Below are 14557 nucleotides of genomic sequence, written 5' to 3'. Positions count from 1 at the left end.
TCTGTCCCTGCTTCTACGGATATATTTCTCCTTTCAAGAAGCCTGAGCTGGAAAGCATCAGGCAAGAGACAGGACTTGGCAAAATGCCTTCAGGAAAGGCCCTCTGAAATTTACCCCGATTCTTTCCATAACAGCCTCTCAGTTAATAAATCAAGATAAATCAAGACAGACTGGGAGTCCAATCTTTCATGTATCCCTTGGTGAGGATGGGAACCTCATATAGAGCATTAGTACCAAAACCAGTGTATGTTCTGAAGGACAGCTTTGTGCTCAGTGACTTCCCCTGGAGGGAAGAAATGGCTGTTCTTGTATGCAAAAAAAAAGAAAGAAAGAAACAGGCATGCGGAAAGATAAATCACCACCTCTATCCCATATGCGTACTGAGCTCAACTGGAATTCATGCACTGAACCAGCCCAGAGAGACCCAAGAGAAGCTCTACTGGCTGGAATACGGTATTGTGTACACATAAAAGCAGGGCTGAGACAGCAAATCCCTCTGGGTATGTAGACTTGCTCGGAATGGTTAGGACTTAATCATAAAAACATACCGTGTTAGTGAAAAAAACACTGCTTCTCTAACATAAAACAGAGTCAAAGGGTTAAGGGAACTTAAGAATTTAAGCAATTCACAAAATCCTACAGTTGAAAAGCAAGAAATTAGCTATTAGGCACTTGGCTATGTTCCTTCCCAGAAACGCTCAAGGAATTTTTCCTTACTGCTAGGGGTTTGTATCTGCGTTAGGTGGTGGAGTCCAAAAGAATTGAAACATTTCACCTGGGAGAAGTCTAGGGAAGTGAATCCCACAATCCCTGCCTTGCATGAACAGAGGATGGTGATTCTACTGAGCCTCCATAGATTACTGGGTTATACTGACAATCAAAATATTCCTTATATTGCCAACTGGAAGGCCACTTAATTGAAGTTTCTTACCTACCCTTTCTAGTAGTTGCACAGTTTAGGGGTCTGGGTCAGTATCCAGGCTTTAAATACAATTCAAAACCCAGAAAACTTTAAAAGAATAGGCAGGGGAGAACAGGACAAGCAATCAGCCTTCCCTGCATTCTCTTAGGAATATACTTTCCTTACCTGAGGATTTCACTTCACCAGGAAAATATGGGAATCTCGGGGATGCCTAACACCAAGGAAGGAGCCACAGAGTCTTTCCATTAAAGATGCCTGAGATTTTTCAGACAAAGGGTCTAAAAAAAATCTGCATTTAAAGCATAAATTTGCTCCTGCTACTCATATATTCAGGGAGTAAACACAAGACAGTTTTTTCATTTCAGGAGTTTTCCTACATCAATTTACCTATTTCTCTTTACTGTGGGGTAACATCAACAGAAGCATCTAGGAGAGGAGCCTGCTGGGAATTACAAGCAAATTCCCTCTGCTGGTTGTGTGCCCACATAAAGATGGAAGCACATGAATACATCAGAGCCCCAAAACGGGTTTGGATCCAACAGTGGCAAAAGTGATAGATGGATGCAATACTGCCACATTTGAGAAGGTAACTGTGCAGTCTTTCTTCACTCCCCTCAATTAAATGAGAACTTTGGGGAACTGTTTATTCTATTGTTCTGATGCTTCATTGCCATCTTGTCTCCACCCCGCTCCATTTCTTTATAACTTTGTGAGTCACATCCTAGTTACTAGGTCAGATTCTACTTACAAATCTCTCAAAAAGCTTTTAAGAAGTGATTTTCTCTCTTGAGCAGAATGAGGGGAGCAAATATGGTACGAGATTTTCATCTTAGTATATGCATCAAAAAGCAAGACATCATAAGGGTATAGAGGTGAACCAGCTGCGAAGAACTCCAGTCACAGAGGAAAGTGAAAAGCGACATCTCTCACTATCTGCCAGTGCTCTGTACCTTGTACAACCACAAAGAATTCTCTTTGTGCAAGCCAGCACTTTTCCAAATGTGGGTACGACTGGGGATGCTGCAGGTGGGTTTTGGGGAGAGGAGGCAGGAGCAGTGCTCTCCAGCTGGAATGCAGCTCTATTCCTGAACTCAGAATTCCTCCTGGCAAAGGCCTTCTCAGCACATCCCAGACACCATCCTAAAGAAGAGCACTGCTCTTGAAAGCAACACATGCAAGTGCTGATCTGCATCACGCGTCTTGGAGGGGCTCTGCCACACTGGAGCAACGAGCAGAATGGCTGGAGGGAGCCTCAGACCAGCACCGAGCTCCAAGAACCCATTTGGTAGCAACTCCCCGCAGCAAGCGCCTAATGTATATTATACTGATAAGAACAGATGTCACACTTTATTTTTAGCCAGCCTGACCTGTGATCACATGACAAACACCTTTATGTGAGTACCGAGCCAGGTTAGATTGGAATCAGCAGCCTGCACAGCGAAAGGTTCCCTACAGAGCACACTGCCTGCACGGGAATGATCAGAACAGGGACTATTTTCTCTGCATCTCTGTAAAACAGTAATCACCAACAATACGGTTCCAGTACAAATCTCCTAGGATATCCAGCCCCTGGTATATATTTTTTTTAGGATTTTCTTTTATAGCTAAACAAAGACCACTATGGGAATAACACAAGAGATGTTACAGCTTGATAATAACTACCATTTTTTTCCCCTTTTATTTAAGGAAGTGAAGCAATTGTTTTCTCCAAGGTGACCACAGCTGCCTTCTTATTACAGAAGACTGGCATAAAAAAATGTCCAGCCTAAATGGAAGCAATCTGTATCCATCTGGAACTTCAACACATCATTTCTAAGTGCCAGCATCAGTTTGCAGTACACTGGGAAAAAGACATGCTGAAGTTACTCCATAAGAAACTCCCCACATTGCCCAAGACCCAGTGCCAGCCAAACTAATCAGACTAACAACTGCCAATGTCTAAAGAAATATTTATTTATTTAAAGCCTATGGGCTCTGGAAAAAAAACAAAAAAATCAGTTCATTCTAGGACTCTATGCACTCTACACTGGCTTCTGAAACATAAAGTATTTACCTATTGCCCAAATGTTCTAAAAAAAAAAATCCAAACCAGTGATGCCTGCTCCAAATTTGATTTGATACCTGCCCCTCCCTATTACTTGGATTAACGACTTTTCAAACACTGGCATTTAGCACTGACTTTGTCCCTTCATGAAAAAAAACCTTTCACCCTAATTGGCAACTGTTTCCAGAAAAATTTCCAATCACCACTACGCTAGAATTTGCAGGATTGCTATCAACTCTGACATCACTCCTACCAGGAAAATATTGATCAAGAAATTTTTGAGCAAGATTATTGCATACAGTAAGAAAACTGGCTTTTTCTTCTCTCCTGATCCATGAGAATTCAGTCTCTTTTGCAATGTTCCAGCCTGCTGTAGTCTGACCAAAGATCAGAGAAATACAGAAAGTACCCATGCAAATAAGAAACTGAAACCATGTGAATAACAAACACCATATTCAAGAGACAAAGCAAGTTGGCACATAACAAATGTAATGGAATTGCTGAGTTTCTTCTGCATGAGAGCAAGAGCAGCAACATCTCAACAGCAGCAACGTCTCAAAAAACTGCCCTACGGCTCCACCACACAAAGTTCTTTGGTTCACAGACGTAGGACTGCTGGTGGATGATTTAAAGTGTTATAGAGCACCATTAAACATTTGAAAAAAATAAAAATAAAAGCTCTTTTGATGTATTTTTAAGTAATTTTCTGTCCCCTATCTTATTAGATACTCCTGGCTGGGTGCAGTATACAAACACAGTAAAAGACAGTCCCTGCTGTGAGGACCTTATGGGCAAGGCAGGCAAGGCAGACACAGTTCTCCTCCTCTTTATCCAGATGATGGGAAAATGAGGTGCAAAGGTGAAATGATCTGCAAAAAGTTGTATAGAAAAACTGGCAGAGCCAAGGAAAGACTACAGGTTTACCAAGTGATTTCCAGTCCTTTCCTTTCAAAACAACTATTCTTTCTTTAAAGTTAATGAATTGATTATATCTGGTGTCCTAGTCCTTCAAAACGTTTTAAAATCTAAGCAAAAGTTTTCTTTCCATTACTACACAAACAAGTTCAGTCAGAAAGTGGACTTACTCTGAAGATCCAGTTTCCAAAATAAGGAATTAAACAAATGGGTGAACTAAAATTTCCCGAACACCTCGCCCTGCCCATTGCCAACTCAAACATGTAGATGTTTCTGCACAGACAGACCTGACTGTATCACTCACAGGAGAAGGATTGAGATTGTATTCTAAGCAGCCAGAGCTGGAAAAGATGGGATATGTGAGAATATAAAGCCAAATGTCACTTTCTAGTAAGCAAGTGAATAGAACAAACACATGCCAGTTTTTAATCTCTTTAGTTTCTTCAGAGGACAATCTTTTACATTGTACAGAGAGTGCAGAGACAGCATTGCTTCTTTGTGAACATGGCAGGAAGCTCCACTGGTTTCCTCATTTTCTGACTCTAAAGAAAGCAGCAGAACAGCAAGTCAAGTCTACTAATCACAGGATACTGTAAGTAGTATCCAAAACTTAGGCTCCACATTGATTTATAACAGCAATTTAAATCCAGGATGCTTTGGACAAGGTTGGTACCTTCCTTAATATGCCATATACACTTGCATATAGGCACATTAATTATCCCTTGGCTAGCCAGCCTGACCTGCAACATCATAGACTGCAATAACCCAAAGCAGCAGATTATCCTACAATAAATAACACAATTGTTTTCCTCATCAGACTTTTCCAACAGCTACAGGAAAACTGAGGATTCCTGCCCTTTACCTCAGTCACTAAAAAGAAAGCAAACATTATTTGGTTCTAAAGGGCATCCAAATAAACCCTTGACATAGCCAGAAGGTATGACTTCTTAAAAATGATCTTATGATCTCTTATTTGAAAAAAGGTTAAACTCAACCAACCGCTCTTCAAGAACTTTTCCCATGTGTGTGTAAAGAAAAGTGACCAGGACCTCAGCAAGACAGCGTGCCAGAGAAGTAATTTCAACGTAAGCTGTAACCTTCAGTGGTGCTGGTCCTCCTTCCTTTCACACTTCTCAAGAGCACAAGGACAAACAAGATGTGAGCTTGTGGTATGGGGAAGCAAAGGCAGCTAAGAGGGAGAAGTAAATATTTTAGTGCTAAGCTTCATGAGGCTTCTCTTATCCCAGCATAGAATATTATTGCTTAAAGAGCTCCAAATGATACGGGAAAGAAAAGATGTAAGGCTGTAAGAAAGATCCACACGTTTTCATCACCAAGAGAGGACTTTGGGTTTTAATCCAAAATACCCCTTCCAAAAACCTCTAGTTCTCTCCCTTGGTTTGCAGGCAATGCCTTCCATCAAAGGGAATGGCTGAGAGTTACTTTGTAGGGAATAATGAGAGGCTTTCAAAGCAGCTGATGCTGAACAGTTGTATCCAGTAACTTCACTGGTCCTTAGCACCACAGTTCAAGCCACTGCAAAAACAAGGCTTCTGGGCCATCCCTACAGCCTGTCAGCACCCCACAATCCCTGGGAGTTTCTTTCCTTAAGGCAATTTTCTAGATGCTTAACAAAAAGACATGGGCTTTGAACCCACTCCACTTTAAACTGAAGTATTCTCAGGGCAACTGACAACCTCTTGATTTCCAGCTTACAGACAAAGCAGAAGTTTGGAGGATTAGCTTTCACTGGAATATTTCTTAATAGAATTCTAGATATCAAAGCCAAGTTCACATTAGAAAGCCTCAGTCTTATATTCCTTAGGACAATTACACAGTTAATTTAATCATGCCATTGTTTAAAGGAAATTAAATGTAAATATTTTGATCTCTACAATAAAATCACTAATAGGAAAATAAGACTGTAGTCAAACAAAATCTATGGAGAATAACAATGCAAAGAAATTAACTCAACTGTGATTCTGAAGATTGCTGGTTAGTTAAAGATAATGAGCAGCTTTACTTCTCTTTTATATTTAAGATCTATTTCGATATATGGAGAAGTAGGTGGGATTTGAGAGACACATCTCCAACTTATCACTGTGAATATCAACATCCCATCCACAAGCTTGAAATCCAACCCCAAACATTCTGAAAGTTATCCCAAAGTTCCTCTCTGCTGAAATGTGGGAGGGGTTGCTGCAACTTTATATTATGCAGCCATTATTAATGTTTTCTATTAGTTCACTCTTAAGAGCCTGAACATATATTTCACATTAGCTGCCTACAGCTTCACTGACTGCTTCTGATTCTCAGAGTTACCTAGTGGCAAGACAACAGGGCAAGTAGCCATGATCGAGGAGCCAGCCAGCCAGCTATGGATGAGTTAGCTCTGGATCATTTGCTGCAAAGCAAAGCCTGGATTTGTTCCTACGCTCCTAAAAAGTGAACTGGTCAGAGGGAATACCTGTTCAGCACATCAGACCATGAAGTGGATGATCTGCGATAATAAAAATTGGTGACAAAAGGCTTCTTTTCCATAAATAAAACAGCAGGAGATGTTTAGGCTGTATTTGTTTACCAGGATTTGTCTTCTCAAGCTGGTACCATCTGTAAAATGCCCTTTTCTTTTGTTCGCTTAGGTCCGACCCCTGCTGCAACAGCCAATGGGAGATCCGGCTCTGACTGATACCTGCAAAAAACCAGAACAGAACAAAAAAAAAAAAAAAAGGAGAGAAAGAGGACAAGAAAACCTGTTCTTTTAAAAACATCTTAATATGGTTTATATATTGATAAAAAATATTGTCTTAAAAAAACAAAGAACTCATAACATTTCAGTAACAGGAAAAGGAGAGAGCGTTCAAGCCCCCCCATCCCTAAACTGCTTTAACTTCTCCCTAGTTTTATTTCCAGCTCTACTCAAGGTTCATCCTGGAACCAGCATAATCAACCTACAAGCACACAGGACACAAACTGGGAAGTCAAATCTACCACTGACTTGAAATGTCCACAAAGTCTCCTGGTTCTTAAATTTCTTAATCTGTGAAAAGGAAACAAGCCCCTTACCCACTGTTACATATAGCTACAATAGCCAGCAAAGGAAACAGAGAGCACAGCTGTCTGTCAGCAGAGCAGGATTCAAGCTCTAGGTATCCAGGGAAGACTAGGGACAAAAAGTTCCAGTTTTTTTTAAGGAAAGACTTCTAAGAAAACATTAAAAAGAGGAAAAAAAAGTAGAAGTTAATACGGTTGTTTTCAAAGCACAATACTGAATGAAGAATCAATGCAGTAAAAGAAAGAAGGAGAAGAATAAAAAAAAAAGCAAGAGGCTTAGAAGTGCACCAGGAGGTGAACTGTAGGTTCACTGGAAAATCATAGAATGGTTTGGGTGGGAGGAGACCTTAAAGCCCATTCAAGTCCATCCCCCTTGCCGTGGGCAGGGACACCTCCCACTGGATCAGGTTGCTGAAGGCCCCATTCAACCTGGCCTTGAACACCTCCACGGATGGGGCAGCCACCACTTCTCTGGGCAACCTGGGCCAGGACTTCCCCACCTTCACAGGAAAACATTTCTTCCTAAGATCTCATCTCAGTCTCTCCTCTTGCAGCTGAGAACCATTGCCCCTCATCCTATCCCTGCACTCCCTAATCAAGAGCCCCTCCCCAGCTTTCCTGTAACCTTTTTCAGTCCTGGAAGCTGCTCTAATGCCTCCTCTGAGCCTTCTCTTCTCCAGGCTGAAGAACCCCAACTCTCTCAGCCTGTCCTTGCATGGAAGGTGCTGCAGCACTCGGATCACCTTTGTGGCCTCCTCTGGACTCCCTCTAACTGATCCCTGTCCTTCCTGTGCTGAGGACTCCAGAACAGAATGCAGGACTCCAGGTAGCAAATAGCAAAAGATATAGTGTTTGCTCAATAACTGAAGTAGGACCTCGGGCAGGAAGACTCCTTGTGCTTTCCACAAGGCTCTTTACCTGTCCGAAGCAGTTAACAACATCTCAGCTCTACGGAGAACTAAGTTTTAGGAAGTACTTCAGGTAACAATATACTGTTGAACACCAAGACAGACAGAAGGCTGGGTTTCACACAGGAACCCTACCACCTCCCCTCTCTTGGGATGCATCAAGGTTTTATAAGATCTCATAATCCTATTTAACTCATGCAAAACAACCCCCTGTAGCTTTACAACTTCCAAAAGACGTTTCTTTACTATGCATTGAACACAGAAACCAGTTAACTTCCAGACGACTACATTTGACTCTCAGGTACAACATTCAGGGGGGTTGCCCCAAACAGATTTTTAAAACCACAGGGTTTATGCTCTTAACTGTTCTTCCCTACAGAATCCCAGAGCCTATGAAGTTTTGATTGTCCCTGGGGAAAAGAGACAGGTGTGTTTTGTTTCCACTGTAGAAACTGACTGCTATTAAACAGAGCTCAGCCCACAAAACATACCCTCACTCGGTTTTGATCCACATTGCTACTGGCCTTCTTAATGCCCATTCCAAGAATCTGCCTATGCCCCACAACTGAAAGAGTCTGAAAACAGATGGGGCAGTCAAGAGTTGCCTATCCCCAGGGCCTGCACTGGGCTGTATAATTGAGTTTATACTACTATGGAAGTGGAATTATTCAACCATACACAAACCTTAGTAGACTCTGCCCATTTAAATCAAGGAACTGTGGAAACATTTACATAAGTTCATACTAAAAGAAGACAATGTAAGTTGAGAAAACTCTCCAGTGCAAAATAAGGCTTCAGCCCAATCAAGATCATGCAATCCAGACACTCGATTGTCAGAAAAGATCAAGTTTTGAAAATTTGCAGCTTCCTATCTACCATTAAGATTTATAAAAGCTATTTCTTTGGAGCACAAGTCTTACGAGAAGCAGCTGATGGAATTGGGATTGTTTAGTCTGGAGAAGAGGAGGCTGAGGGGAGACCTAATCGCTCTCTGCAGCTCCCAGAAAGGAGGGTGGAGCCAGGTGGGTGATGGGGTTTTCTCCCAAGTAACAAGTGATAGGACAGGAGGAAATGGCCTCAAGCTGCACCAGGGGAGGTTTAATCTCAATATTAGGAAAAATTTCCTTACTGAAAGAGTGGTGAAGCCCTGGAAGAAGCTGCCCAGAGCAGTGGTAGAGTCTCCATCCCTGGAGGAGTTCAGAAAACATGTAGATGTGGTGCTTTGGGACATGGTCTAGTGGGCATGTTGGTATTGCATTGATGGTTGGACTGTATGATCTTAGAGGTCTTTTTGAACCTTAATGATTATTCTTTAACACAGTGCTGTGGGACACTAATGTTTGTGTCTCACTGCTTTTGGCTGCAGGGCTCCTATTAATCAATGGATAACAGCACCATTAATTTAGTTGCTTACTACAGTCCACTTACACTTATTGCAGTGAATTAGTGCTTGTTGAGTGTTTGGATAACAACATAAGATATAAATGCAAAGCATTATCTGATAAAAATTATAAATACAGATTAAGTATCTTCAACAAGAGCTGTATAGCAGAAAATCCACATTCTGTTCAAGAGGCTGCCTGATACTGTCATAAAGTGGTACAGATGTTAGCCACTTCAGACAATGTGCTCGAGACAAAGCAAAGGAGCTGTAGCCAAAAGATTCAAGCTGCATTGCCATGTCTGCGTTTGACTCACTGCAAGTCCTTGCAGTTTATGAAGTCACTTCTGCAAAGTGGAGCTTTATAAAGGACACTGAGGGTAAATTGAGATGAGATATTAGGAAGAAATGTTTTCCTGGGAGAGTGGTGAGGCACTGGCCCAGGTTGGTCAGAGAAGTGGTGGCTGCCCCATCCCTGGAGGTGTTAAAAGGCCAGGTTGGATGGGTCTTTGAGCCACCTGATCCAGTGGGAGATGTCCCTGCCTGTGGCAGGGAGGCTGGAACTTGATGGGCTTTAAGCTCCCTTCTGACTACGGTAGCTCAGGAATGGCTCTGCAGTCCATAGCATTTGTTGCACCGGCAGAAAGCCCACAACCCATTTTGCTCTTTGCAATGCTGCAAACTCAGATAACATGTCAGGTACAAGTTAGGCAAATGATCTTGGGTTTAGTCATAGGAGTGTAGTGGATGACCTTTACAAGACCCTTTTAAGTCCCACTTCCTATAATTCTTTTCTGGTTTTAATTACTTTTTTTTTTTTTCAGAGAGCTGAGCTTCTTGATCAGGCCCAGTCAGCACTGGTTTAAGAAAGGCAGGTTCTGTTTAACTAACCTGATCTCCTTCTATGACCTCTTAGTGGATGAGGGAAAGCCTGTGGATTTTATCTACCTCAGTTTCAGTAAAGCCTTTGACACTATTTCCCACAGCATTCTCCTAGAGAAACTGACAGCTCAAGGGTTGGACAGGTGTGTTCTTTGCTGGATAAAAAACTAGCCGGATGCAGAGTCCAGGCAGTTGTGATGAACAGAGCTAAATCCACTTGGTGGCTGATCACAGGCTGCGTCCCCAGGGCTCAGTGTCAGGGCCACTGTTTAAAATCTTTTATCAATGATCTGGATGAGGTGATTGAGTGCTCCCTCAGTCAGTTTCAGATGACACCAAGCTGGGGAGGAGCGTTGATGGAAGTAGCCAAGAAAGCCAACCACATCTTGGCTTGGATCAGCCATGGCGTGGCCAGCAGGAGTAGGGAAGTTCCCCTGCATTTCACGGTGGTGAGGCCGCACCTCAAATCCTGGGTTTAAGTTTTGGGCCTCTCATTACAAGAAAGAAGTTGAGAGGCTGGAGTGTATCTGGAGAAGGGGAATGGAGCTGGGGAAGGATCTGGAGCACAGCGGTTATGGGAGGGGCTGAGAGATCTGAGGCTGTTTAGCCTGGAGAAGAGGAGGCTGAGGTGAGACCTCATTGCTCTCTGCACCCCCCGGAAAGGAGGTTGTGGTTAGGTGGCTATTGGTCTCTTCTCCCAAGCAACAAGGGATAGGACGAGAGGAAATGGCCTCAAGTTGTGCCATAGGAGGTTTAGATTGGATATCAGCAAATATTCCTTCAGAGACATGCACTGGCAAAGGCTGTCCAGGGTGGAGTCCCCATTGTTGGAGGAATTTAAAAGCCATGTGGATGTGGTCCTTAGGTACATGGCTTAGTGGCAGAGTTTTGGAGTGTGAGGTTTACCATTGGACTTGATGAATTCAATGGTCTTTTCCAATCTAAATGATTCTACGATTCTGTGATCCTTAAACGTTTCCTCTACCTATACCACTCCTCCTCTTTTTGTTTTTAAGGTATAAAATATCTTTCATCTGTACATCAGCTTGGTTTAGAGGCCCAAAACCTGTATATTCCAACAGTCTGACTCATTCAAGGTCACATGCAAAGTAAGCAGCAGAAGCACTGATCCAGGATCTCCTAGATCCCAGTACAGTGTCTTAATCATAAAGTCATCCTTCACTTCTTCAATTAAAAAACCCCCAAACTGTCACGTTAGAATTTCTTGCATCACAAGTGGGTTTTGTACCGTTGACTCATAGGGACAATGAGTATTACTACCATCAGTACCATCCTGTCACACTGTCTGTAATCATGCTACTTTAGGAAATTGCACTGGCAGGAAAAAAGAAATCTTCCTGCTGCCAGAAGCAGATTAATGAAGTTCTCTGGAGTACTGAAAATCCAGCTGTCTTGAGGAAATTCACCCTCAGACTGAACCACAGACCTCAAGGAAGACTTCATCGTCTGGGCTCAGTACCAGCAGGGATACAAACACATTGTAATAAGCATGACTAGTTTCTCTCAGCACATCACAGAATCATGGAATGGTTTGGACTGGAAGGGACCTTAAAGCCCATCCAGTTCCAACCCCTCTGCCATGGGCAGAGACACCTCCCACTGGATCAGGTGCCCACTTCTCAAGTCAACATCTCATGGCCTCAAGTCAGCGTCTGAATTGCCATAATCCTTTGTGATTCCTGCTTCTTTTCTCAGCACTGCCCAGAGAAGTGGTGGCTGCCCCATCCCTGGAGGTGTTCAAGGCCAGGTTGGATGGGGCTTTGAGCAACCTGATCCAGTGGGAGGTGTCCCTGCCCATGGCAGGGGGTTGGAATTGGATGGGCTTTAAGGTCCCTTCCAGTCCAAACCATTCCATGACTTCTTGTGTTACACATCACTCCTTCCCATAGCGGGTTACACTAATTATAAAGCAAGTGGCGATGATGGTACACACATGCACCTCTGGCCAGCCCCACTCTCTTCTACATAAATTATGTGGGGAAAAACTTTCCCTTTCAAATATATGAAAGAAACAGCAAAAATGAATCATCAAGAGAAGGCAACCAGTATCTGCAGTACAAATCTGCTCATAACCCTCAAAACTGCTGTTCATCAAGTCTTTGGTAACTGGTTTTCACCTTCAGAGATAGATTTGTTCAGTGAGTCTGCTTTGCATTTCTTTCATGTTTCCTTCAGGAGAGGTTTTTAGAAGCACCTGGAATGCGTCAGATTTGGAGAAGAAAGTCACTGACTGCGTTTTAATTCTTCAGTTTGTAAGCAAAGTCCTATATTCATGCAATATGTGCTTGCAAAGGACAGCTATCAATTTAGGAGATTAGCAGAGCTTGTTTACAGAAACCCTGCAAAGATCAAAATCATAGAAGAAACAACTCTTTTTCCGTGCTGTCATGAGTATAACAAAAAAGGGAAAGAAAATATTTTTTCAAAATCCAGTTTCTTGCCATTTCAGATGATCATTTATTCAGTAATTTTCTGAATTCACAAAAGAACTCATTAAGCTTCACTTTGTATTTGCATTTGCTCAGCACCCCTGTGTGTAGGTTCCAGACCTTAAGGCATTTATTTATGCTACAGCATTGCTTCAAGGCTGCCTTCCACCATGCCTGATGCTCTGTGTGTTCAGCACAACGTAAAAACTAAGTCCTGAAGAGCTCATGTCAGTTAAGACTGAGACAGCAGGACAGGGCTTAATTGTACACGCAGAATAACTGGGAAGATGAGCAGAAATGCACACAAAAAAGTTCTGTTACGCATTTTTTTCTTTCATTAAATGACCTCTGCATTTAATTGTTGCTGGTTTTTTTTCAATGGCAGTTTCATTGTTATGGTACCAGCCTAAGAAGTGAGAAATCTGAATTCAAATTCCCACTCTGCAACAGGCTGTCACCTCAGGAAAGGGGATTTTTTTTGTTCATTTAATGTGTGAAAAATGGAAAAGTAACATTTCCAAATCCGCATCAAAGCATTCAGCCTGGCAGCAAAGGGGTCATCTCTGTACTCCCCACTCTCTCTTTACTGGAGTATCCAACAGAAAGACACTGGCTTCTGAAATCACTCCCCCTGTCTCCATCTCCCTTTGGAACCTAAGAAACAGCATCTCTCAGTAACAAATCTAAGTTTACTTTTACCTTTTGCCTTCTGATCATCACTCACTTGGTACACAGACACAATTCTGGTGGCAACTAAAGCAAATCACAGCACACAACTTCAAATTATTGTTGATAAGAATTTGGCATCTCACCTGCAACACAGAGGGCAAAATCCCTACCCCTGAGTAAGCTACAGCTATGTAAAAAGGAGCTTCAAATAACTAGATAGGAAATTCAGCAGGAACTATTATTAGCTCCTGTTTATACTGTCATTTTTCTTATCAGTAGGAGATTATTTATATGGAGCCCAACCCAAGTGCTTCTTGTTTATCTTATTACAGACACCATTAAAAAGTTTCTATAAAAAGCAGCTCCTGCATTTAGGACCTGCACTAATAAGTGTTATGCTAGGGTTTTGCTTCTTATCAATCATTCCTTTATTTTCAAGTCACCATTTAATACTCTGTTGCTATTTTCCAGTCTGCCCTCTTCTCTCAGTACACAAGGCAGCCCTGTAGAACATCTTCCAGGTTTACATTTTTGCTGTCAGATTCATTATCTAAATGACTTTTCAAGTTTCTGGTAATTTTATGAAGTCTAAAAGAGCCTAAAAAATTCTTTCACTGCAACAGCTGACTTTAACCTTCAGCTCTGTGTTCCTCTCTCACGTATATCCTTTCTCTCTATCACTTCCCATACTCTTGTGCTGCAGCACAGGAAAAACAAAAGGAAAAGCTGTTTAGTGTTGCAGTCTGTCGATACAAGGCTGCTTGGTATGCTCTGGAGGATTGTGGGATGGTGTAGAAACGTGTGTTCTCTAAGTGCATGGCAATATTAGAATGAAGATGAGAGAAAGAAAAAAAGATATTTCTGAACAAAATTCTAAGCAGTTTGAAGAATTAGGCAGATAAGGGAAAATGGAAATTTCAAGTAGAAATTGGGGTTGAGGTTCCTGCACCAAGGACAGAACATGACAAGATACAGAATGGGGACAAATATGGCTGTAAGGAACCATTACACTCTTTGATGAGCTAATCCAAGACCTGCAATTTGAAGACATGCAAATATATTGGTTTAGCTTAAGTTCATCACTTTTATGTCCAGTTTGGCCAACTTCAAACACAGCCATAGTGAAGAAAAGGAAGCAAAGTTCTAGGCTTCTAGCTGAAGGTCACATACCCCTGCTCATATGCACTACTACCTCTTTTCCCTCTCAATGCCATCCTCCTCTCCTGTTACACACACACACACAATTTTTTAATTAGTAAAGAAACTGGTAGAGATTGAAAGGAGAAAGTTGACAGCATGGGTAGCCAAGCCAAGCAACTCTCCTTCTGGATA

The 14557-nt window shown here is 42.1% G+C and overlaps 1 protein-coding gene across 20 annotated transcripts in view; it reads right to left on the bottom strand.

The window, feature by feature from the left end:
- The window catches only part of HMBOX1 (homeobox containing 1), a 145289-nt gene that overhangs the window by 51129 nt on the left and 79603 nt on the right, over nt 1-14557 (bottom strand). For all 20 annotated transcript variants that reach the window (XR_008449056.1, XR_008449057.1, XM_054061911.1 and 17 more), the window contains one exon: nt 6463-6573. Coding sequence is in view for 18 of the 20 variants with exons in the window: in XM_054061911.1 (XP_053917886.1) it covers nt 6463-6573 (111 nt within the window). In the remaining 2 variants the exon portion in view is untranslated. The remainder of the gene's footprint in view (nt 1-6462; nt 6574-14557) is intronic.

Source organism: Cuculus canorus, chromosome 3, assembly GCF_017976375.1.
Source record: "Cuculus canorus isolate bCucCan1 chromosome 3, bCucCan1.pri, whole genome shotgun sequence".
NCBI classification, from domain to species: Eukaryota; Metazoa; Chordata; class Aves; order Cuculiformes; family Cuculidae; genus Cuculus; species Cuculus canorus.
This window is presented reverse-complemented; position numbering and strand designations above follow the sequence as displayed.